The sequence below is a fragment of the Peromyscus eremicus genome, chromosome 15 (genome assembly GCF_949786415.1).
Source record: "Peromyscus eremicus chromosome 15, PerEre_H2_v1, whole genome shotgun sequence".
In the NCBI taxonomy this organism is placed as follows: domain Eukaryota; kingdom Metazoa; phylum Chordata; class Mammalia; order Rodentia; family Cricetidae; genus Peromyscus; species Peromyscus eremicus.
In genome coordinates, this window is record NC_081431.1 from 35,696,377 (window position 1) to 35,718,737 (window position 22,361).

Below are 22,361 nucleotides of genomic sequence, written 5' to 3' on the forward strand. Positions count from 1 at the left end.
ATAGACGCTGCATTTGGTTGTGCTCTAGGAGGCTTTTATTACTACGCTCCTTGGCTGGCTCCCAGACGAGCCTTTCCCTCAGATTTTGGAATTAGGAAGTCAAAGAGGATCACTGACCATATTAAGGGTCTCTCTCTCTCTCTCTCTCTCTCTCTCTCTCTCTCTCTCTCTCTCTCTCTCTCTCTCTCTCTCTCTCTCTGTTAATAGTCTGAATGCCAGCATAGACTGGCTCTTCTCTCTGCTCAGAGCCTCCTAATATTAATGATGACACTACTGATGGGAACAGACCAGCCCCACTGTGGCAGTGAATACAGGCAAGGCTCCCCTGCTGTCTGAAGGAAATAATTTGTGTCAAAATGAAGTATAGATGGCCACACACAGCCCAATCTAGATAAGACGACCCAGAACCTTTAGTGGATAGAACAAAGAGAGGGATTTCTAAAGGTGTTTAGTTCGTTTGTTTGTTTTTTTTCTTTTCTTTTCTTTTTTTCTTTTTTTTCTTCTTTTTTTTTTTTTTGAGGGTGAGTGTTAGGATTTTACTCATGAATTTTCCAGGGGGATGGTATGCTAGGACCACAAAGGTGAAGGAAGAGAAGGTGAGGGGGATGGCAAACGAGGAGGAGAAATTGTCAGCAGGAGTGGGGAAGAAGGGCTTCTTTAAGGAGACAGTGTTGGACTCTGGTTTTTAAAAATGTGCCCTGTCCCTCCACTGTGTGTCCTTTGTTTTCTCGGCCCCATTTTCCAGTGGCTTTCTTCACCTGCCCTGTGATCTTGCTGTGTTTACCCAGCATGGATCTAACTGCCTTTCTGGTCTCCATATTTCATGTCCTCACCCCCCCCCCACACACACACTTTCCTCCTCCCCTGTCCATTCCTTCCCTCCTGTGTCCCCCACTTCTCTCTCAGTCCTTCGTTTTTCCAGATTCCTCCTCTCCTGCCTTCCCTCTTCCAGTTCACTCCTTGCCCCTTCTGCCTGCCCTCCTCCTCATCTTCCTCCCCTCCTCTTCATCTTCCTCCCTTCCCTCCCCCTTGCTGTCCTCCCTCCCTCCCTTTCCTCTTTCCTCGGGCCCCCTCACTGCCTTTCACCCTGTCTCCCCTCTTTCCTTCCCCTTCTCTCCATCCCCTCTCCTTGCTCTCCTCCCTTTCCTTTCTTCCTCTTTCCCTGCTCTCCCTCTCTGCCCTACTCCTCCTTTATACAGCTCCAATTCCCTGCCTTCTAGATTTACCTGCAGACCAAGACACCGCTCCTCTTGCAAGAACTGTTTGAGAAATCCATATCCTCTCCCTTCATTCCTTGGGCATTTCAGAAATGATATTCCTCCCCCAACTACCCCGTCAAAATAAAATGAATTCAGCCAGCTCCTGCTGTGTGTCCTTAAATTCATTCCCTCTAGCTTCGCTGGTTTGAAAGCCTGTACCCTAGAAGGGGCCTCCTGCATTTGCTGGCAACCCTGCCTGAGTCTGATCGCCACAGATAGTGCTTTGGAGTAAAAAAAAAAAGGGGGGGAAAAACCCTCTCGTTGGAGATTTCAAAACAGATTCTACCAGCTTTCAAATCCGTGCACTTTGCGGAGTGGCAGGGTTTGAGGGAGAGGGGTTGAAGACTTGGGGTGCGGGTGTCTCTCATAAACAAATAAGCAACAGAATTTATATATGTATAAATCTGGGCTTTCCCTTGGCATGTTTGGTGCCTGTCTCCCTGGCATCAAGGGTGGGTGCTGTGTAAGGCTGACCTCTCTCACACTTTTGCTCCGGCTTGGGGTCTGAGTGTCGGGGTGTGTGTGTGTGTGTGTGTGTGTGTGTGTGTGTGTGTGTGTGTGTGATGGAATTGAGGAGGGGGTTGCTGTGTTTTTGATCCGATTCACTTGACAGATTATTTGAATCCAGCCCACCTTTCCGCACATGTCAAACAGATGGGATCATTGTTAAAAGCCTGGAGAGCCGGGCTGAGCGGTGGGTAAGGCAGGGAGGGGGAGGCAGGAGGGGCACCGAGGGAAAGAAGGGGGCACCTTCCAGGAGCTTTGTGTTTTCACACATTGGAGCTGACAGGAGACCTTCTTCTTTGTGGGTGGGGGGAAGTGTTTGGGGGCATGGGGCTGATGAGGGGGGATGGAAAGGGAGAGAGGTGGGGTGTTGGTGGGCAGGGTTATGATGTCACAGCCAAAGTTACAACAGGAGGAAAACACAGAAATGGTTCAACATTTTTTTTTTAAACTTTGGACTGCCAAGAGCTGAAGGAGAGTGGTGAGCAAAGGAATGAAGGGGAGAGAAACTAAACGGGAGGCTTGAGTTTTGTGTTGCCTCTTGAAACCTTATGAATGGATTGCCAGCAGCTGAGAGCCAGGAGAGTCTTATAGGGGATGCAAGATCACCCACACACTCAAAGCGGGAGAAAAGCAGGCGGAACCCTCCCATGGTGTGCTATCCTCCTTCCTGAAATGAATGGTAGGAGATGTTTTTCTGAGGGTCCTTGGGGTGGCAAAGGGGTAAGGGGGGGGGTGACTTCTTTTCTTCCCTGATTATCTTCTTTTTCTCTTAAGCTAAGCCACCTCTTCCTGATATTCTCTCTCCCTCCCTCCCTCTCCCCCCTCCCTCTTTCTCTGACTCTGTCTCTTTTTCCTCCCTGGCTCCCTCCCTCCCTCCCTCCCTCCTCCTCTCCTCTGCTTTTCTGGCTTTCTCTATCCCCGCCCCCAGTCTCAATTTCTATTCTTGATCTGCTTCAAGGGGGGAAAACTGAGTCAGAAAAGTGAAGGGAGCTAGGAGAGGGATAAAAGAGAAGGGACAGTCGAGGACCGAGGGGTATCAGCTCAGCAACATCCACGTGCCTGCATTGAGAGCTTCCTTGGGGACTTGCTTTGAGGCTCTAGTCCATGCTACATGGGGAAGCAGGGTGCACGTGGGATGGGGTGCACAGGACACAGCATCTTTAAAGCAGCTAGGTCAGGGCTCAGCTGGAGTAAAGGAGTTCAGAAAGATAAGGAGACCCAGGGTGAAGGAAGCACCATGGTCTTACTCCAGAGCATGTGGGCTGTGTGATTTAGATATGAGCAACAGAAGCAGTGATTTTAAAAGTGTAAGTGATTTTTCTTGTTGCTTGAAAGAAGAATTCAATGCGTATTTGTTCCTATTTTATACTACCTGTGGGCCAGCATGCCTCTGTCTGGATTTCAGAACTGTTCTCTGCACGTGTCCATGTGTCTGTCCGTGTGTTCTATGTACATGCATGTTCCTGTAAGGAATGGAAACCCCACGAGAAAGCTGGCATCTAATACCTAGGCAAACAGTGCAGAGGTTAAACTCACAGTACTCACTTCTCCCATCTTGCCCATTCATTTCAAATCAATTAAAAATTAGCTGCCTCAGTTTAGCTGTTCATTTGTGTAAATTACTTATTTCGAGCACCTCATTTGTTTATTTGTTCACTCAACATATGGTGACTTTTACTAACTTTAGGCTGAGAAACTTCTGAGAGAAAAAAAGACTGTCTCTATGCTAGGAGTACATGGCGTTTCCATTTAATGCGTCTCAAGGCAGGGTAATTGATTTCTCCTTTCCTCCATTGTCCAATAGGAAGTGAATTTGGGTATTGTCCTTTTAAATCTGAAATGATAGAGTAAAATAAGAAAAAAAAATATAGGAGGCTTGTGATAAATGAAAAGAAAGAAATGTGAACGGTCCCCAAAAGACTAGTGTGTGTTTATTGACCAGGTCCATTCAAAGTGTGTGTGTGTGTGTGTGTGTGTGTGTGTGTGTGTGTGTGAGAGAGAGAGAGAGAGAGAGAGAGAGAGAGAGAGAGAGAGAGAGGCTACACATAGAAAGGCATGCTCCCAAACAGTATTGATTGTTTTCTATTGATTGTGTAGGCTGCAGCTGCTGAGAGAGAAAGCCAGAGATGTTTACTAGGGAAACCAAGAGGAGCATCTGTCCCCTGTGCCTCTGAGAGGTGGGGGTGGGGGAGGCTCAGGAGGAAGGAGGGGACAGGGAGTAGGTGGAGTGATGCACCAAACTTATTAGCTTTGACATCATCATTGTCTTTAAATTCAAACAAAAAAAACCCAGGGAGATAATTACAGGCAGAGAGAGGGAGAGAAGGGGAGCAGGAAAGACCGGAGGGAACGGGTCCCTTGATATATATGTGGTTTATGCTGCTCTTTTTATCCATCTTTCCAGAGACCCACCAGGCTCCCAGAAGGTGAAATCAAGGGCTCCCAGTCTCATTTGGTCAAGAGAGCAGCAGACTGGCAGCTAGAGAACTTTACAGAGACTTGCAGCATACCAACAAGTTGGACGGGGATAAAAAACTCTCTTCAACAGTCAACAACCCTGAGCGCCACGCTGAGGGAGCGCTCACCTACTCAGGCAGACTGGAAGCTGTATGGACACCTGGCTGAGGACCTCTGAAGAGTGGAAGTTAAGTACCAGCATAGATTTTTATGCCCCCAGACTTTATTGCATTTTTAGATAACAAGAATCAAATTGTGTCTCAGTCTAAAAGTTTGGTTTTTTTTTCCCCTAGCAATTTGCTTTAAGTTGAACATATTTTGGGCAATGGGCTCTAAAAGGAGAATCTGACTCTTAGGGAAGAAAGAAGAAGCAGAGGAGAACATTAGAGAATAAGATTATTTTGAATGACCAGCTAGGGTGCTGTGTTTTGGAGAGAATTTGGCTTATGTCATACATACTCTTCTAGTATCAGTGAGGAGAGGAGTTCCTGAGGGAAGAAAAGGAAACCTGAGGTCTCTGGGAGGAAATTCAAAGTAAGAACAGTTAACTTCATTCTGAAGGACTGAAATCAAGCAAGAAGAGAGGGCAGGGGAGAAGGCTGAGAGAAGCCCTGCGGCAGGAGGGATAGAAGCTACAGGGAGCTGGCTGAATTTCTATGACAGGTAGCCAGGTGGGGCATATTCTTGGGGCTACTTGAAAAAGTTTCGTTTGTGAATCAGTTTCCCTGGTGACTTCACATCCACTGCTGTTTTTTTTTTTTTTTGTTTTTGTTTTTGTTTTTTTGTTTTCCTCTTCTCCCCATCATTCTTGTGTGGTATCCAGAAGCTGACCTCTGGTTCTGAGGAGCAAGCTGAGGCAGGTATGATGTGCTGGAAGGTCCTGAGAGTCAGCCTGGTGGTCCTGGCTGGGTGGGCATTCAGTACCACCAACTCGGAGCTGGGCTGGACACGCAAGAAATTTCTGGGTCAGAGGGGACAACTGACCCAGGTGCTGTTGGAAGGGGAACGCTGTTGGCTGGGGACCAAGATTCGAAGACCCAGAACTGCTCCTCAGCATCATCTCTTTGGGGTCTACCCAAGCCGATCCGGAAGCTACCCGAGGCCCTATGCTGTGGCGAAGAAGCAAACCCAGAATGCGGGATGGAGTCCACCAGGCATGGAGAGACAGGCTCCGAGTATGGTTCTGCGAGACCTGCTGGAGAAGCCAGCAGGAGTGAGGAGGGAGCCTGAGCAGCCAGCTGCCCTGTGGGTAGGGGATGGTCCTATTGGGCAATCAGAGCTGCTGAGAGATGATGACACTCATGTTGGCAACGGAGGATCCAAGGAGGCGCTAGGTGAGTCTGTGACTCGGGAAAGCTCAGAAACAGCTGCCTCCACCATCACCACCTTTGCATACCAGAAAAGACCCACAGCAGAGACCCAGAGGAAGGGCCAGGCCAGGTCTAGGCTTCCTCGCCAAGTGCTGAAGAGGCAGGCAGAAGATGTGACCAGAGACTCCCAGAATGCCCCTCTAGATTTCCAGCTCTGGCCTAAGAACTCCCTTAAGCACGGAGATAGTGACAGTCCATTGGAGGGCACCATCCAAAATGGTGGAGGGGGCTCTGCCTGGGGCGCAGAGACCTTTAGCCCCCAAGGAGGATTGCCTGTACTGTACTTCTCTGGGAAGAGGGAGCGGCTGCGGCTGCGTCCAGAAGTGCTGGCTGAGATTCCCCGGGAGGCGTTCACTGTGGAAGCCTGGGTGAGACCAGAGGGAGGACAGAGCAACCCAGCCATCATCGCAGGTAATGTCCCACTCTACTCCTGGGCTTTCTCAGGTCCCGGGGGTGTGTGGCCAGCTCCATTTCAGTTGTGGGTAGACACAGAGCATGAAAAAGGGGTACAGAATAAAGCAGAAAAGCTAGGAAGGCTTGGCCAGAGGGAACGTGTGGGTGTTGGGCTTATTATTTCTCAGAGCAGAAGTACCGCAGCAGGCATCATCAAAGGCAAGATGACTCCTACCCACAACATCATTACTGCTATCGATCTCTTGGAGTTCTATACATTGTGCTTGCACTTGGGAGACCTCAGCTTAGCTCTTTTCCCTTGTTAAAGGGAACGGACTTGGATTGTTTGCCAAGGAGGAAGGGGAGTCACAGCCTGCTTCTCACAGTCTAGCCTGGGATACCCAGGCACCTCTGCAAGCTGATGAGAGTGCAAGGATGGTAGCAGTGAGTAATGCCCAGTTGGGTCCAAACAGCAAGGGAACAAGGCTGATGCCCTGGAACTAGGAAGAAAGGTAGCACCTGTTCCACATCCTGGTGTCCCCTTCGCTTCACCCCAACAGACCTACTGGAAAAGATGGGCACTTACAGGCCAGGGTCCTCACTTCTAGCCCTGGCTGTTGTGAAGACCTAACTATAAAAGCTTATTTACCATGTCCAACTCTATGATATTAACTAGAGGCACTGGCTTGGGCTTGTTACCTGTGTTTATTTTGATTACTAGAAAAACAAAGAAAAGAGATGCGTTTGGAGTCGTGTCCCTCCCCCCTTTCTTATCTGGAGAGGTTGATTTCTGGCCAGGGGTGAGGGAGGGATTTGACTGTATCTTTTATCCTTTGCTATCTTGTTATTCTTTTAGGCACTCCACCAAGGGAGAGTGTGAAAAATAAGCATAAAGGATAATAATATGTGTGCATGAGAGTGTCACAGTGAGACCAGTTAGTTCCTACCCCAGCTAAAAACTAATCAAATGCTTATCAGAAAAAAGAAAGAATGGCACCAATTTGGATTAGTCAACCCCCCTTTCATGTCTGTCGGTCCCATTCCATTGATGGAGAAACTGAGGCATGGAGAGTCATGTCAGGGATAGGCTAGGAGGAAAAAATGCCAGAATTCCTGAATCACTTGATAACTCCTCAAACAAGACAAAACAAAACAACAAACAAACAAAACCCACTCAGGTTGCCGAGTGCCTCCCAATGAGTTGCAGACTAGGCAAAAAAAAAAAAAAAATAAAAAAATAAAAAAAAATAAAAAATAAAAAAATCTGGAGGGAAGGAGCCTCCTCCAGTGGGGTGTCGTGGAACATCCTTGTGGACACTCTGTCTCCCCCTCTTTGGCTGCAATTTCTTATTTGGAATCTGGGATTCCCAGACACTGAGCACTCTCCAGTCATGTGGCTTTGCTTTATTTTAGTTTGGGGTGGGAAGAGGCCAGGCTGTAAGCTAGGTGGGGGCAGAGAGGGAATAGAAGGAAATCCTTATTCTGGGGCCAAAATGGAAGAAATAATGAGATGATTATCTGATCGGAGCTGGCAGCTTCACAGTTTCCCCCAGATGACATCTTCTTGCTGCCTAGTCTGGCTTCCTAGTGCCCATCTGCCAGGGAGACTGCGTGCTTGCAGTCTAGATTGAGGCCCACGGCTCTGACGAGGCTTCCTTCTGCAGTAGACACATAGAGACCTGGGATCAGTTCCCTGGCTGTGAAGAGTGAGAGAATCCAAAAGGAATATATGTGGGAGGCTCGGGGGGGGGAGGGGGACTATTGCTTGGGGTGATTAAAGTCCAATCCTGGAAAACAGGAACATGGCACCTGACCTCTGCAGTTTCCTCTTCAGTCCTGTCTCACACTCTTCAAGGAGAGTGATGTCATGATTAGACTACAGTTCCAGAATCCTTTGCCTCACCTCTGGCACAGTTACCCTCATCTCCATGTGCCTCCCTGCCCTGCCTGTCTATCACCAGTGACTGTCTCCATACTGCCACAGTACACATTCAGATTCTTCCAGAGCCCATTGGAACCCTCTTAGCCTCTCAAAGCATGAAGAATTGGGGAGGAAATCTTCTTCAGCAATTTAGCTTCTAAGATTTCTTTTTCCTCAAATCTAAGTGGCTCCTGTGGTGTTCTGGGACTTCCCTTTTTAGGTCTGCTTCTAAAAGGTGGAGGGTAGAGGACAACCAGGACTGTCTTTCCTATATTCCATCCTCTATCTTTCTTCAGACTTGTGCATGGTCCAAATTACAAGGGACGATTTAGGGTAAAAGCCTGTGGGAGGCAGGGGCTGATAACAAGGGCTCTATTCTCTGATCTTAGCAAGTGGCCTGCTGAGAACTTAGCATCTATGCCTACCCATTGTTTTAGCTGCTGTTATTTCACCCGTGAATAGCACGGCTAAGGACCATGAGGTTACCAAGTCAAATTCTCAGTAATAAGAGCCTCTACTTTTCAACGAGTTCACTCACATCCCTCAACAACCCATCTTCCTTTCTCCCACTGGCATGAGCCCTCCAGCTGGTCACTATTTGGTCCTGGTGTGGTGGAACTTGAGTTACACAGAGTGACAATGTAGAATCAAGTTGCTGGGAGATGCACACAAGCCTGTAGCTTCACTTCTGCTGTTCCTCTGAGGGTGGGCCAACATGCTGCAAGACTTGGCTCTCACTCTGCCAACAGCTTTCAGACCTCCTCAGGTTCCGCCTGTTTAACTCAAACCAGCTTCTAAGTCCTCTACCTACCATGCTCGGGTATTTTCTCCTCAGCAGAGACCTCACATAACTACTCAACACCAGTCACTGCATAAGAAGCCCCTACCCACAGTTGTGGAGCCTTGGGGAATAGTTCCATCACAGGGCACTAGGTGGCAGTGTTGTCTCATGCACCGGAGTCTCGGAAGCCACAAAGTGGGGAATGTCTCTCATTTCCTTGAGGGCTGTCCTGTCCCAGCCTCTGGGCTGTAATTTAATCACCTTCTCCCAAAATGTTGTTGGTAGGCATCCCTCGGGGTCCACTTCATATAAGTCTTTTTTTGTGTGTGTGTGGAAAGGCCTGTCTGGAACAGCTTAAGCAGCTTTTTGAGAGTTGTGACTAACTTGTAGTTCTAGCAAGAAGTGAAGAAAACAAAATCAGCTAGAATTACCTTCTCCCGGCCCTCTGAGTTCCCACATTCTTCTGAAACAAGTCAGACTCCAGAATGAGCTGCAAGAATGCTTTTCTTGAGGGTTGAGGGCATGCAGAGCGTGCAAACGTCACGTGTCGAGGGCACCCCCCCCCCTCCCATCCTCTGGGCTTTCTGAAAGGTAGACCTTCTGAAGTTGCCTATTTCCCACAGCTGGAGCTGACCTGGAGCATCAGAGAGCAGACTGCTCCATGGTGGGTTTCTTCACAAAGGTAGCCAGTTAAAGGTCTGGCACATTGAGGCTATGGGCAAGCTAGGAGTAGCCTGAGGTTAGGAGCCCATTAGGCTGGACCATTAAAATTTAGTGGTTGAATAAGCCATCTTCTGTCCTTTTCTAGTGTGGATTCCTTAAGGTCCAGTGCCTAACTCCGAAGCCATCTGAGCCTTTACTACCCCTTCAACTTCCTTTCCTCTCCTTCAACCCTAACATACACAAAAGAGAACATTTTAGTAGGTTCCTGCACACCCATAATTGATTTCAAATGATCCCTGAAGTCGCCCAGCTGAGTAACCACCTGCAGCTCTGAGCTACAGGACACTGAGTCATTGAGTCCATGGTAGGTTGGAGCCCAAGCCCAGAATTCTTAATCCAACAAATATTTATTGAGTGCCTTGCCATGCAAAGTGTGGCAAGTCATTGAGGGGAGTACAAAGATGTCTGAAAAACTGTCCTTGACATGAAGGCAAGTTTTGGTCCTCTGAGTGTCCAAGATTTGCAACATGTCCCAGTGTAGAGCCTGGGGACAGATAGACTTGGAATTGAATCTTTCTTTGACATGCAACGGCAGATTTTTTTCTTTTCCTCTCTGAGCTATGCTTTCCTCAAATTGAAAATCAAAGGAAAAATATGATTACATATATATGATTCCATTTCAAATAAAGTTGGAAAAAACTCTCAAACAAAAGACAAATGAGACACCCTGAAGAGTTAAGCGTTTTAAAAAAGTCATGTAGATAAACTGCTGGACACAAGACTTGGCTGTGGGACTTGTATACTCACCAGTGACATGAAAGGTATTTAGCAAGAGACATCCAAATTAAATTAATTTCTAATTTAATTCTAATTTTTCCTTAGCAGAGATACTAACATGAATTCCTCATGAATTTAATTTGATAATCTATAAAACAGGAATGGCTGTAGTTTTTTTTTCTTCAAAATGTGATCTCAAGATAAAAATGGTAGACTTAAAAGCCCAACCAGATCCATTTATTTCATTAAAAAGTTTCATCTGATCTTTCAATTCGAGCAGCACTATTTCAGATCAATTGGGCAATGGTGCTAAAAACATTTATTTTATTTTTCTGAGCCATAAACCTTATTGAATATCTCATGAGATCTGTGCTTACTTCATAGAAAAATGTACATACTTATCTGGGTTTCCTGATAGCCAGACACTGCCGACACTGGGTCACTGTTCAGAACCTATTGCTAGCTTTTCTGTGTGAGTGACATGTATGGAATGAGGTTTTAGGGTAAAGAGTTCTCGATCATAGGGAATGCAAAGCTTTGCAAAAGGCACGGGGACAGAGATGGGAAGAGTACAAGGAGGCCACCTTGATTCTGCAGACTCACACAGGGAAGGAGCAGCGTCTGTACCTTTCCCAGAGCTCCCCTGCAGACAGGGGTCTCTGTTCCACCCTTTGACTGCATCCCTACAGGCAGTAATGGTCCAAGTCAGGTGTTTGTCCTCATCAGACCCTGGGGAGTCATCCTGTTCCTCTCACATTCAACTTCTGCATTAAAACTCAAATTTCCAGTAAAGTTGTCATGACCCTGTTTCTGGCACAGAACCCTGTTTCTGGCACAGAACCATTCGTGTGAGGGCCCACAACGTCTCCTGGGGTACCCTGCCCTCTCTAGTGACAGGAAGATGCATAAATTGTTTGTAGGAAGGAAACATATGCCCTGATAGTTGTGACTTAACATCTTTGCATTGAAGTTTTCATTGTGAGATTTTATGGCTCTCCTGGGGAGAAGCATGTGAATGCTTCTGGTTTGAGAGGTAAATCTGACCTGTCATGATCACCTTTTGACAGCCCACCCTGGTACCCTCATCCCTAGAGCCTCCCTAGTGATCTGTGTGGAGTGGTTACTCCTCCTCCGTCTCCCCCTCTCCCCTTCTTTCTATCTCATCTCCTTCTATAGACCTTCTTGCATGCTTTCCTGGACTGCACATTGCTTCTTGCCTTATTGGTCAGGCATGGATGTAGGCAGAAGTTTCTCTCTTGCCTATCTGTTCCCAAATACCCAGCAGCTGCTTCCCAAATAATTGACTCAGAGCTTAATATTACTTATAAATGCTCGACTGGTAGCTCAGGCTTATTACTAACTAGATCTTACACTTAAATTCATCCATGATTCTTATCTATGTTTAGCCATGTGGCTTGGTACCTTTTCTCATTTTGACATTCTCATCTTGATTTCTCTGCATCTGGCTGGTGACTCTTGACTCCACCCTTCCTCTTCCCAGAATTCTCCTAGTCTGGTTGCACAGCCTATACTTCCTGCCTGGCTACTGGCCAATCAGCATTTTATTAAACCAATTCAAGTGACAAATTGTTAAGATGTACAAGAGCATTATCCCACAGCACATGGCTCTTATTTCTATCAATTGACCATCCCCTAGAAGCAATATGCATATCCAACTCATATTTGTCATTCTCAAATACTTACTGTAATGGCAGAATTACATAATTCTACAAATTATGTTTGTAGAACAAACTCGAAGTTTAGACAATTGGATTCCCATTGGGCTGAGAAGAACTTTCTGGAACTGGAGGATTTTTGTGGGGATTCAGGGCACTAGCTTTAAAGTTCTGCTGTTGCTGCCTACAGAGTATCTAGAGAGCATCTGAAGGAAATGGCTGAGTACAAGGTAGCCCACTTGCCTTCAATAGGAGCACTATGCCCCTCTTATCTGTCCCGCCCCATATGAGCAGAAGTTTGAATTACTTTAAGGGAGTTTAATCTATAACCCTAGAGCAAGGGCTGGCATCTTATGGCCTATGAGCCACATCATCTCCAAAATTGAAGCTGTTTTCATAAATGAAGTTTGATCAGGCGCACCACACTCATTTGATTATGTGTTCTCTGTGGCTGCTCCCATGGTGAACGGCAGGGGTTAGCGGTTGTGACAGAGACTGTACAGCCCCAAAAGCCTAAAATATGTATGGTCAGGCCCTTCATCACCCAAGTGGGAAGTGTGCCAATAACTGCTCTAGAGCCTTGCTTCTTGGACTTCAGTGTGCACAGAGGTCAGCTGAGATGCACCTAGAAGCAGATTTGAAGGGAGTATGTTTTGCAGGGATCCAACATGGGGAGTTCTTTGACCCAGGACTATGTTTGTAAGGGGACCACCCCTCCTCACTGAAGTGGCAAGGATAGGGAAGACTAGATCCTCACACAGTTGGTTCTGGCCCAGGTATCATCAAAGGCATTCTAGAACACTCTTAGATGGCTTCTTTCTTTTCTCCTTCCCCCAGGGTCAGGCTAACACCATAGGTCAGTGGCTCTCCCAGCCTTTTCTAGCTCCTTCTAGATTTTCTCTCAAAGTTGTTTTCATCTAACAAAATCTTTGCATATTTAACCCTGTTTTGGCATCTACTCTTTTTTTTTTTTTTTTTTTTTTTTTTTTTTTTTTTTTTTTTTTTTTTTTTTGGTTTTCGAGATAAGGTTTCTCTGTGTAGCTTTGAGCCTTTCCTGGAACTCACTCGGTAGCCCAGGCTGGCCTCGAACTCACAGAGATCCGCCTGGCTCTGCCTCCCGAGTGCTGGGATTAAAGGCATGCGCCACCACCGCCCGGCCTGGCATCTACTCTTATAGTCTGCTACGCAAATGCAGAGTTGGATTCTGTTTATCTGGGGAAGCTTGGGGTTCTGCATGTCTAACAAGTACCTTTAGTGTTGTTGCTGCTGCTGCTGCTGCTGCTGCTGCTGCTGCGGACTGTTAAAGGAAACTCCACATTGGTGAGAGTAGCGCATGGCAGACCTTTTCCGAAAAAGACCAGATGCTAAATAGTTTAGACTTTGTAGGCCATACAGCTCATGATGCAACTCCTAAACTCTGTTGCTAGTAAGTGCACATTGCCACAGATGATGCACAACCACATTGGTAGGCTGTGTTCCAATAAAACTTTATCAAAGCAAGTGTCATGCTGTGGGCTTTGCTCCTAAGTAATTGTTTGCAGTGCTTTGGTGTAGAGGATTCTTCTGGAAGGCCATGCTTCGTCTATACGTCTTCTGGCCTTGTTTCCGTATTCCACATGATCTTTGATAATTCATCACTTCTATTGTGTTCCACCTGGTAGGTAAACTCTTAGCAACAGGCTTATGGGGAACACTAAGCCACCCAGGAATCACAGGGCGTTAGATTCTGAAGCATCACAAAGGGGAGAAAGTAGGAAGATACAGTTCACAGTGCTCCCTTCCAAATTCTCCTGGTTTTGTGCTAGCTGGGTGCTTGAACCCAGTCTGGTCAGGGCTCAGCATCTGACTTGCAACTAGACTTTGGAGTTGTCTCGTCATCTAGTGTAGTGTTGGAGGCACATAGAGTTCCTTTGAACATGACAGGGTGATCATGCCATCGCCTCACTCCTCCTGCTTTAATACCTGACATTTGCTATTGCCTTTCCTCTCTTCATTCCCCCAACCAGGGGAAAGGCTCCTGTAGGACCGTTTGATTTCAGACTCGCAACACAGTGAGCGAGGCTTCTGAATTCAGGGGACACGGTGGGCTCTCAGTGCCTGTCCTCTGTGAGGTATGATCTCTCTCACTCCTCAAGGACAAGATGAAAACCCCAGAAGCCTTTGGGTATCCTTTCTAGCATGGAGCACAGGTTGCTAAGAGGGACAGAGACAGAGCTGTAAAGTAGGAATTACCTTTGGCAGAGCAAGCAAATTCAACTGTTTGCCTGTAAGCAGTCACATGTGTTACTTCCTCACCTCCTGCTTTCTACCTTCCTCACCTCCTTCTTTCTTTCTTCCTCACCTCCCGCCTTCTTCCTTATTCACATTTTCTTGTTCCTCTGGGGCTGGCCATCTGATTCATTCAGAATGTGTATGCCAGGAGGTCTGGCTCTCTCTCTTTCCTGTTTTAGTTCAGGCCTTGCAGAGGCCAAATAAACACCTTATTTGGCATTTATTAAGAAGTAGCCAACACCTTCATTTGGGTCCCGAGCCCATACACCCCGTACGTTCAGGAGCTTGAGTTCCTGATGTCACAAATAAGTACATAAATCTCAAGCTTCTGCCCTTGAGGACATGGAGTCAGGTTACTCTAGGGTCCCATCAGATTTGTTTCTGTTCACATCACACACACCCTCACTCTTGTACGTTCCAGAGAGCATATTTCCTTGCCAACTATGTGTCCCCCAAATAACAACGTTCTTCCCTTCCTGTGTTTACTACCTGCTTTAAAATAATCTTACTTAAAAAGAAAGAAAACATCCAGGAAATAAAACTCAGGGCAAACAAAAACAGTTTTCTCTATGACTCAGAAGTCACTGGCAGAGAAAAGTAGTTCTTCTCAAATATACAATATAGCAACTGGTAGGCAAAGCTTCTGAGCATTTTGAAGTTGAAGCATTGCCATGACAACCAGTTGGGACAGCAAGGACAGTAGTTGTGGATCATTGCTAGTTTGGAAGTCCAGCTACCTGACCAGAGGTGGAGTCACAGAGCTTAAGCATCGGTCAGGCACTCCATCTTTTAGACACTAATTTAACGTTTTCTCTCTTTCATTCAAGTATTTGTTGTACGTCCTGGGCAGGTTATGAAAGTAGTTTGGTATTATATATGTTCATTCTTTCATCTGTTCAACGTTCATTGAACTTCTACTAGGTGAAGTATCAGACATTATGCCCTCTGTTAGAGAATTAAGACTAAGGGCTGTGCCTACAAGATGCTCACAGTCTGGTGGAAGGCTTCTTATAAACGATTATAACCTTTCATGGGCATGACTAGTTTGATATGGATGATTGAGAAGTGGAGTCAGGACTGGCAGGTGGTAGAAGTAGGGAGAAAGGGGAGGATAATGTCAGATGGCACAGGGTACCAAGAAAGCCACCAGGTCTGAGGTGGGGACTTTGGACTTGGCAGGTGGGAGTCATAGATTAGTTTAGGGCAATCTGTTTCACTCGAGTTGGATCGGAGAGACATCCTGGTTAGTGGAGTCCTTGATGAAGGGAGGGAGAATGAAGACACACAGTAGGAAGTTGAGGAAGGATGCTGTCGGGAGGAAATTAAGGGAGATTTCATTTTGTGTTACTAGAGGTCCAATACTCAGAGAAAGGTGTTAAAGAACTAGTAATCTAAAGTGAGAGAGTGCAGATGCAGGGAAATCATGGACGATAAATAAACAGAAATGTAAAGTGTGCAAATGTGGGCTCAATTATTGCAAGGGATTTTCATAGTGATGTTTCCTTGGCAACTTTCGTAATGCTGACTTTGTGCCATGCACTGCAGCCGTCAGTTTAGACATTTCAACTCAAGTGTTCCTCAAGACAACTTGAAGAGGGAAACGGAAAGTGGAGAACTAAGAAAGAAATAGGACCCTGCCTGGGGGCATATAGCTAGAGCCCACAGAGCTGAAGATCCGCACAGTCAGCCTTCACAGAACCAAGGTCACCCACCTGCTGCAGAGCTGAAGTCTGAGCCTGAGATCTCCTGCCTCAGAGGCACCCTGTTCTCTCACAAACCACTCTTCCTCTTTTATTCTCTGTGTCCATGAAGGTCCCATCCACACAGGCTGAGCTACTCTGTCTGACTTTGAAATCATTTTAATTTAATGTAATGTAGACTTATAGGCAGTTCCTAGCTCAGTTTGTTTTTCTTCATTTGCTCACTTACTAGTTCATTTATTCAACAGATATTTATTTAACACAAAGTAGGCATTCAATAACTGTTTTTTCTTAAACCTCCTACTTCACACGGAATAATTATAAACAAGGACCGTAGCGACGGTCTATCTTAGACATTGTTTGTTTCAAGGCCCATTAATAATTTGAAATAATTGTATAAGAGAATATCCCTATAATCCTTATAATCCAGCCCATGGCATAGATCCTCAGGATAGAGGTAATTTGGGGCAAGATTCCCTCCTTGGGTGTGGTGGTCTTAATGGGCTCTTGGACAGAGCATAGGATATGATTGGCCTGAACTCAACCAGGGGTAGGCCATGACGAGGAGAGGCCTGAAATGGTAGCCTCACCCTCTTTGCCTCTTTGACTCTGTGCTTTCAGCATTTCTAGGAAATGAGCAGTGTTATATGTCAGTGTGTGGCTGAAACACAGGCCCTGAAAAGGGAGGCAGCTGTTCCCTTCTGTTCCTGGCAGTTCTCCCAACATGCCTCTTCCTGACCCTGCCTTCTATTAGGCTGCAGTATTCCTCAGAGTTCTAAGTCATAGTCCCATCAGGTCTGCTTAACAGGTGAGCCTCCTGGTCTCTCATTAGCATCTCTAGACATTTCTGGATCTCAGTCATTCCTGTGTCACCCAATCCCATGGCAAATCCTGGGACAGAGTAGGTACCTTGTTGGAATGAGTAGATAGAAAATATTCTGGACCTTGTACACATAGAGCTTGGCCTCTTCTGACTACTCAATAGGGACCGTATCTCAGAATTCTAGGCTATCAGGGAGTTTTTTTCTTTCCTCTTCATGTGGTCTACCTGCTCTTCGCCTGTGTAGACTATTCCTCCCACTAAATGTCCTGCCTACATTTACATAAATGACTCCTCCTCCAGTGAAGTTTGTTACCTCTAATTGACGGGAAGCAGTGGCAGCCGTAGGGTCTGGACGTCTAGCTTCCAGCCCTTACTAGCAATGTGAAATCCCTCATCTGTAAAATTGGAACAATAGCATATTTGCTCTAAGAATAGTGAATACACTAAACAAATCATGAATCTGGAGTTATGCCGACTAGACAGTAAGTCATTGACCCGTGCCAGTGGCTATTTCCCCTTTGGTGGTACACAGCACTCTGCTAGCTGGGTTCTCTGGGTCTGCCTGACTTGTGCTTCTCTTCCTCCTGGCCTTTCTTACCCGTGCTAGTGCCTAAACACTCCGCAGGCTTGAACACTTGTTGCTTGCCCATCCGTGTCGTACCATTTATGGAGTTATTTGCAGTGAAACTTTAATTACCTGACTCCTAGGTAACTAGTATCCTTAGCAAACTAATGATCTGCTTACTCTGCCTCTTAGGCAAATAGAAGGACACAATGACAAGATGAGACTGCAAAAGGAATCCAGTGACCAAAGCCCATCACACATGGAACAAGCCAATTCTTCCCTCTTTGTATAGCCACACTCTCAGGTGTGGGTAGTGAGAGCCAGCTGGGAGAATGAGCGAGATGAAGATTCCGACATTTGTCTGAGCATACAGCAGCCTAGTGAGGCACACACCGGGAAAGACATTCCTAGAGTCAAAAGGAGGCAGCCTGGGGATTCACTTCCAAGTTTCTTAGCTTCTAATTTGGTTTTATTTCAGCTCTTTCTGGCTGCTTCTGTTTAATTTACATTTCTCATTGGAAAGTAGAAGAAAAGATTTTAGGAAGATTTTTTTCAGTAAGATAGGATCATTTTTTAATGATTCTAGTCCTTATTTAACCCTAACTATCAACTCATCAGATCACATATTTTCCTTTGTCCTTTCTCCTTCTCAGAGACCAAACAGTGAACATAGTTTCAGGCAGGGGTTTCCCCTGAGGTCTGGACTAAGAGAATGCTCTTTGAACACAGGCCTCTGCAGACTACCTGGGTTCAATTTGAGGACATAAGCTCTGGCTCTCTGTCAGAGAGCTGCACGAAGCCACTATGACCATTTAGCTCTGACAAGCATAACCTTCGGGTGTGTGGTCCCTGAGGAGGCTGTCTCCCTGTGCTTTGTTCCTTGAAAACAGAGGCCTCTTAGGTGACTTGTGCCTATGCAGCAGAGGCATGAACATTTAGGTGTCACTACATGAGCCCAGGTAGTGTGTGTAACTGAATAACTATACCAGCCACTGGGCAAATGATTTATGTTACATGAGCAATATAGTGTACCTAATTTAAGAAAACTTGCTGGGTGAAGTCTGTTGTCATCTGACCAAGAAGGGGTAGGTTATTTTCAAGGCAAAAGTCTCTCCTCCAAGCTCAGTTTAACTTCCGACTTCTGAGGACTGCAGGACTACTGAGGATGTATGGACTACTACTGAAACACTTCCTAGGGTGGTATTGATTCTGGAAACTGACCCTACTAAAAGGAAATGCTAAACCAGTGTCTGAGAGGCTTCTAAAGTCATTTACTCAATGGAGGAATGAAACAATAGGAAATTGGAATTGGAGCTGCTTCTCAGGCATTAGAAATGATGTTAGTTCGTGGAGAGGTGGAGGAAGGTGGAGAAGGGGGAATACTTGGTGTTAAGGGAGCCACTGTGTGTCTGGGTCTCTCTGAGAACTAAGGGCCTCTGGAGGCCATGGTATCATGTGATGATGACTATTTGCCCTATTCCAGTATACAGCTTTGCCTCCCTCAGAATTCTCGTCTCTTGCCGTCTGCATTTGAGGATTTCTGTTCTTCCATTGTACTGCTGGCCTTCCCATGTTTGTTAAGGTGAGAGACCGGCTTGATGGGAAGGCAAGCTGTAGACAGCTTCCTGCTTCTGATGATGAGAAACAGCAGGCTGTTCCAGCCCTCCTCACACTATAGAGGCTCACTGTGTTAACCCTTTGCAGTCAGCCTCGGGCCACTGGCTAGCTCAGCTACAGGATCAGCATAGCTCACCAAGGCTCAGGAACTTTCATCCTGTTTGTTCTGAAAGGCAACTGTAAGTGATTCAAATGACATGCCAGTAAATAAACAGATCAATAAATAAGCAAGTAAACAGAATTCCCCAGGTTTTAAATTACTCAGGAGACTTCCTTTTCCTCCTCCCCCAGACCTTCTTTGGTAGCAAAGACTACGCATAAGGAACATTGCAATACTTATTAAACTTCCATTAGTTCCTCCTGTGAGGAAAAATAATTTAGTCTTGCTCAAATATACTGAGATGATTGATGACATCTGGCAAAGTACTGAGTCTGGAGGAAGTTGACCAGATGAGTTAGAGGCGACAAGGGTGAGGAGGGCTTTTGACTCTTGGTTGTCTCCAGTAGTTAATGTGAGAGGAGGTGAGAGCCGATTTGCCTCATAGGCACAGGCTTTGGGGACAGAGCCCTGCTAGGTCAGATTAGTAGCTACTCCCTCTGTGGGAGTGAGTTGTAGAGGGGCAAAGATTAAATACTTTTTTTTTATTAGGGAAAACAGAGTTGTTGTGTGACATGTTTTCACTTGGGAGGATGCCCTTGACAACTCTGATAAAAACCTCCTGTGGATCCAAGCCAGTAATGACTTACTTATTCCTACCACGGGCAAGATGCTGGCCTTGATGCAATGGGAATCAGGGGAACGATAAGGTAGGGTTGTCAGCTCTCTGGGAGCTGGTAAGGTTGTTGAAGAGATGGACCTCCATGTGCTAAAATAATGACCTGAGCCATGGATATACCCCTGACTGCTGATCGTTCTTGATTGCTAATGTGCTTCATCTTTTTTCTCCTGCTTCGCCTGCAAGTCTGTTGGAAGGCACAGTTTCAGGTATTGCTTGAGTTCCACTGAGGCAAAATCTCCCTGTGTCTAGATCTAGTTTCAGCCTGTAGATACTAGGCAGTATGCAGAGCCTGTGATTTTGATTCAGCTCCACGAGTCACAAGATTAACCCCAAGAGTAGCTAACCTGTATGCGCACAGTACCAGAACCCATGCTTACTACGTTCCCTAGGATTCCATTTGAGCCCCCTTTTCTGAGGCTGTGCCCTTCTTTAGGTTCTAGTATTCCATGCCATCACTGTTTACTTTCCTGCTCTCTCAGGCAATTCCAAAGCAACCTTGTCCTTGCTATGCAAACCTGCCTGGGTGGACTCCCACTGTATGCCTGGGTGGCCTGTGGAGAGTCAGCGAAATCACCCTTCCTGGCTTCTCTCATCCATGCCTGTGATGAGAGCGTGACTAAAGTGAAGAGTGCTCTGTAAAGAGAGGCTGAAATGTTTGCTGGAAAGATGCTGGTGAGATGGTCCCCAGGGGACTTTCCCCAACTCTGTGCTGTAATTTGTAAACCGTTGGACTCAGAGATGAAAAGCTGTGCCTGATCCTGTCTTGAAAGAAAGTTATCCGGAGCAGCTGGAAAATACCTCCTCAGGCTTCCTCTGTTTTACTTTCTACCCATCTTCCTGTTCACACAGTCCTGTATCGGCCAGCTGACTGTTCTTTGATGGAAGGCCTTCTGTCTGGTCCTTCTTGTCCTTTTTAACCCTTCCGCACTCTCTGCTGTGTGTATGTGGTGAGGGGAAGAGTGATGGGTGTTAAGTAGTTCTGCAGAAGGCATCATCTACATGTGTGGGGCAGACCCAGGCATAATACCCTGAGAAACGACCTTGCCTTCTATCAGACTGATTTATGACCATGACCTAACCTGGCCCCCCCCATACATCTCCCGTGCTTTTTTCCATTTTCCTCCTAAAAACAGACTTGCGCCATACGGCATGTTTTTGCAGTTACCAGAGTTGATGACACTCTGTATGACTCGTCTGTTTTGTTGATAGAAGCCTCACCTTCCTGGAAGCTGATGAAGCTTCTCTGAGAAGTAGGACTGTCCATCCTGATTTTAATCCCCCAGAGGTACAGGGCAAAACTCTGCCATGGGGATTTCTTGGAAGTTAGGTTCTTCAGCTCTGTTTTTGCCAAGAGCATCATTTCTGCCCAGACCTTAACCTTTCCCCCTGCCTCTCTAGCTTGTTGCTAAGTGAACTCGTCTAGGAGAATCTGCCACGCATGAAGCCTCCAGGGGAGGAGGGCTCTGCCTAAGAAAAGCTCTCAACGAGTTTCATCATCGTGCTGTCATCCAATTGTGGACGTTCTAGAAGAAAGTAGCTCATTATAAAATGACTGGGGAAAAGCCCATCTAACATACTAGAGAAAGTCAACAACTAGTTGTACAGCAAGGGGCGTGCCTGAGCTCTTTCTTCTGGTTCCCTGTTTCTTCCTATGTAACTTTGGGGTTATTGGGGTCCCCAAGGTCTGGTGGGAATGTTGTATCTGCCAGTCAGGACTCTCACAACACAGATTTTAGTAGCAGAGTAGATGTGTTGAAGAAACAAAAACCCATCATTTCTTGATCCTGTGGTGAAATTTGGATATCTAAGCTAAAACCCCTTCTTATCAGTGAAGTCCCAAGTGGCCTAGATGAGTAGGTTAAAGACAGTAGCAGCACACGACTTAGCAGGCTGTCCACTTCCAGGAGGATGGTCAAGATCAAGGACTTTCCAGACTTGAAACTTAAGGTAATTTTTGAAGGGCCTCCCAATAGATGGGAGATATTTCAGATAATGTGACAGATATAACTCCGTTTGTGGTTCTGGGACTATAGTGGGAATGTTGTTAGGAAAACAACATGTCTTTGGGGTATGTTTAACTGGGGAGATCCAGGAGAATGGAGCAGAGCTTCTTCCTCAGCATTGGACCTACATAGCCTCATAACAAGGGACACAACTTCTTCATTTGTCTCAACACTGAAAAAGTTGGCTTAATGTTCCTGAAATACAGATAGTCTTTCTGTTGTATGGAAGAAAAGGGCACAGGATTCTACCTTTGTTATTGTTGTAAAGTAAGAATTTGAAAGACAATGGCTTCCTGAAAGTTAGCAGGTTAGTTTTCTTTCTTTCTTTCTTTCTTTCTTTCTTTCTTTCTTTCTTTCTTTCTTTCTTCCTTTCTTTTTTTTTTTTTTTGATTGACATTTATAATTCCTAGGTAACAGTTTTCTTCCTCATTGTGATATGAGGGCCAGTGTGGAATTCTCACTTTATTATCTGGTCTCATGGTCAGAAGACTCCTTCCAGCCAAAGCCAACTGACAGAAGATTCCAAAAGGGAAAAGGCAGATTGGTGGAGAAGGGAGTGAACCACCAGCAGTAGAGAGGTGGATACAGTTCCCAGAGGGAGGGTCCCCTTTTCATTGTTCTTTTCAAGTCTGGCCTCCTCTTTGGCCTATTGCACATTTAACTGTGAAATAATGGAAGCCACTGTCCTGAAGTCACTTTCCTGTTCTTTGTAATACCTTTCCTCAACCCTCTTCTCTGTGGCCACAGTTTTGGATTCAGCAGAACAAGCCTCCTTGGCCTTGGATCCTTAAGACTTGGT

At 46.0% G+C, this 22,361-nt stretch overlaps 1 protein-coding gene across 1 annotated transcript in view; it reads left to right on the plus strand.

The window, feature by feature from the left end:
• Positions 1-5,050: 5,050 nt before the first annotated feature.
• Pappa2 (pappalysin 2) overlaps positions 5,051-22,361 on the plus strand; it is a 244,382-nt gene continuing 227,071 nt past the window's right edge. Inside the window, exon 1 of the mRNA XM_059280960.1 lies at positions 5,051-6,004. Coding sequence (XP_059136943.1) covers positions 5,086-6,004 — 919 coding nt within the window. The 5' untranslated portion in view covers positions 5,051-5,085. The remainder of the gene's footprint in view (positions 6,005-22,361) is intronic.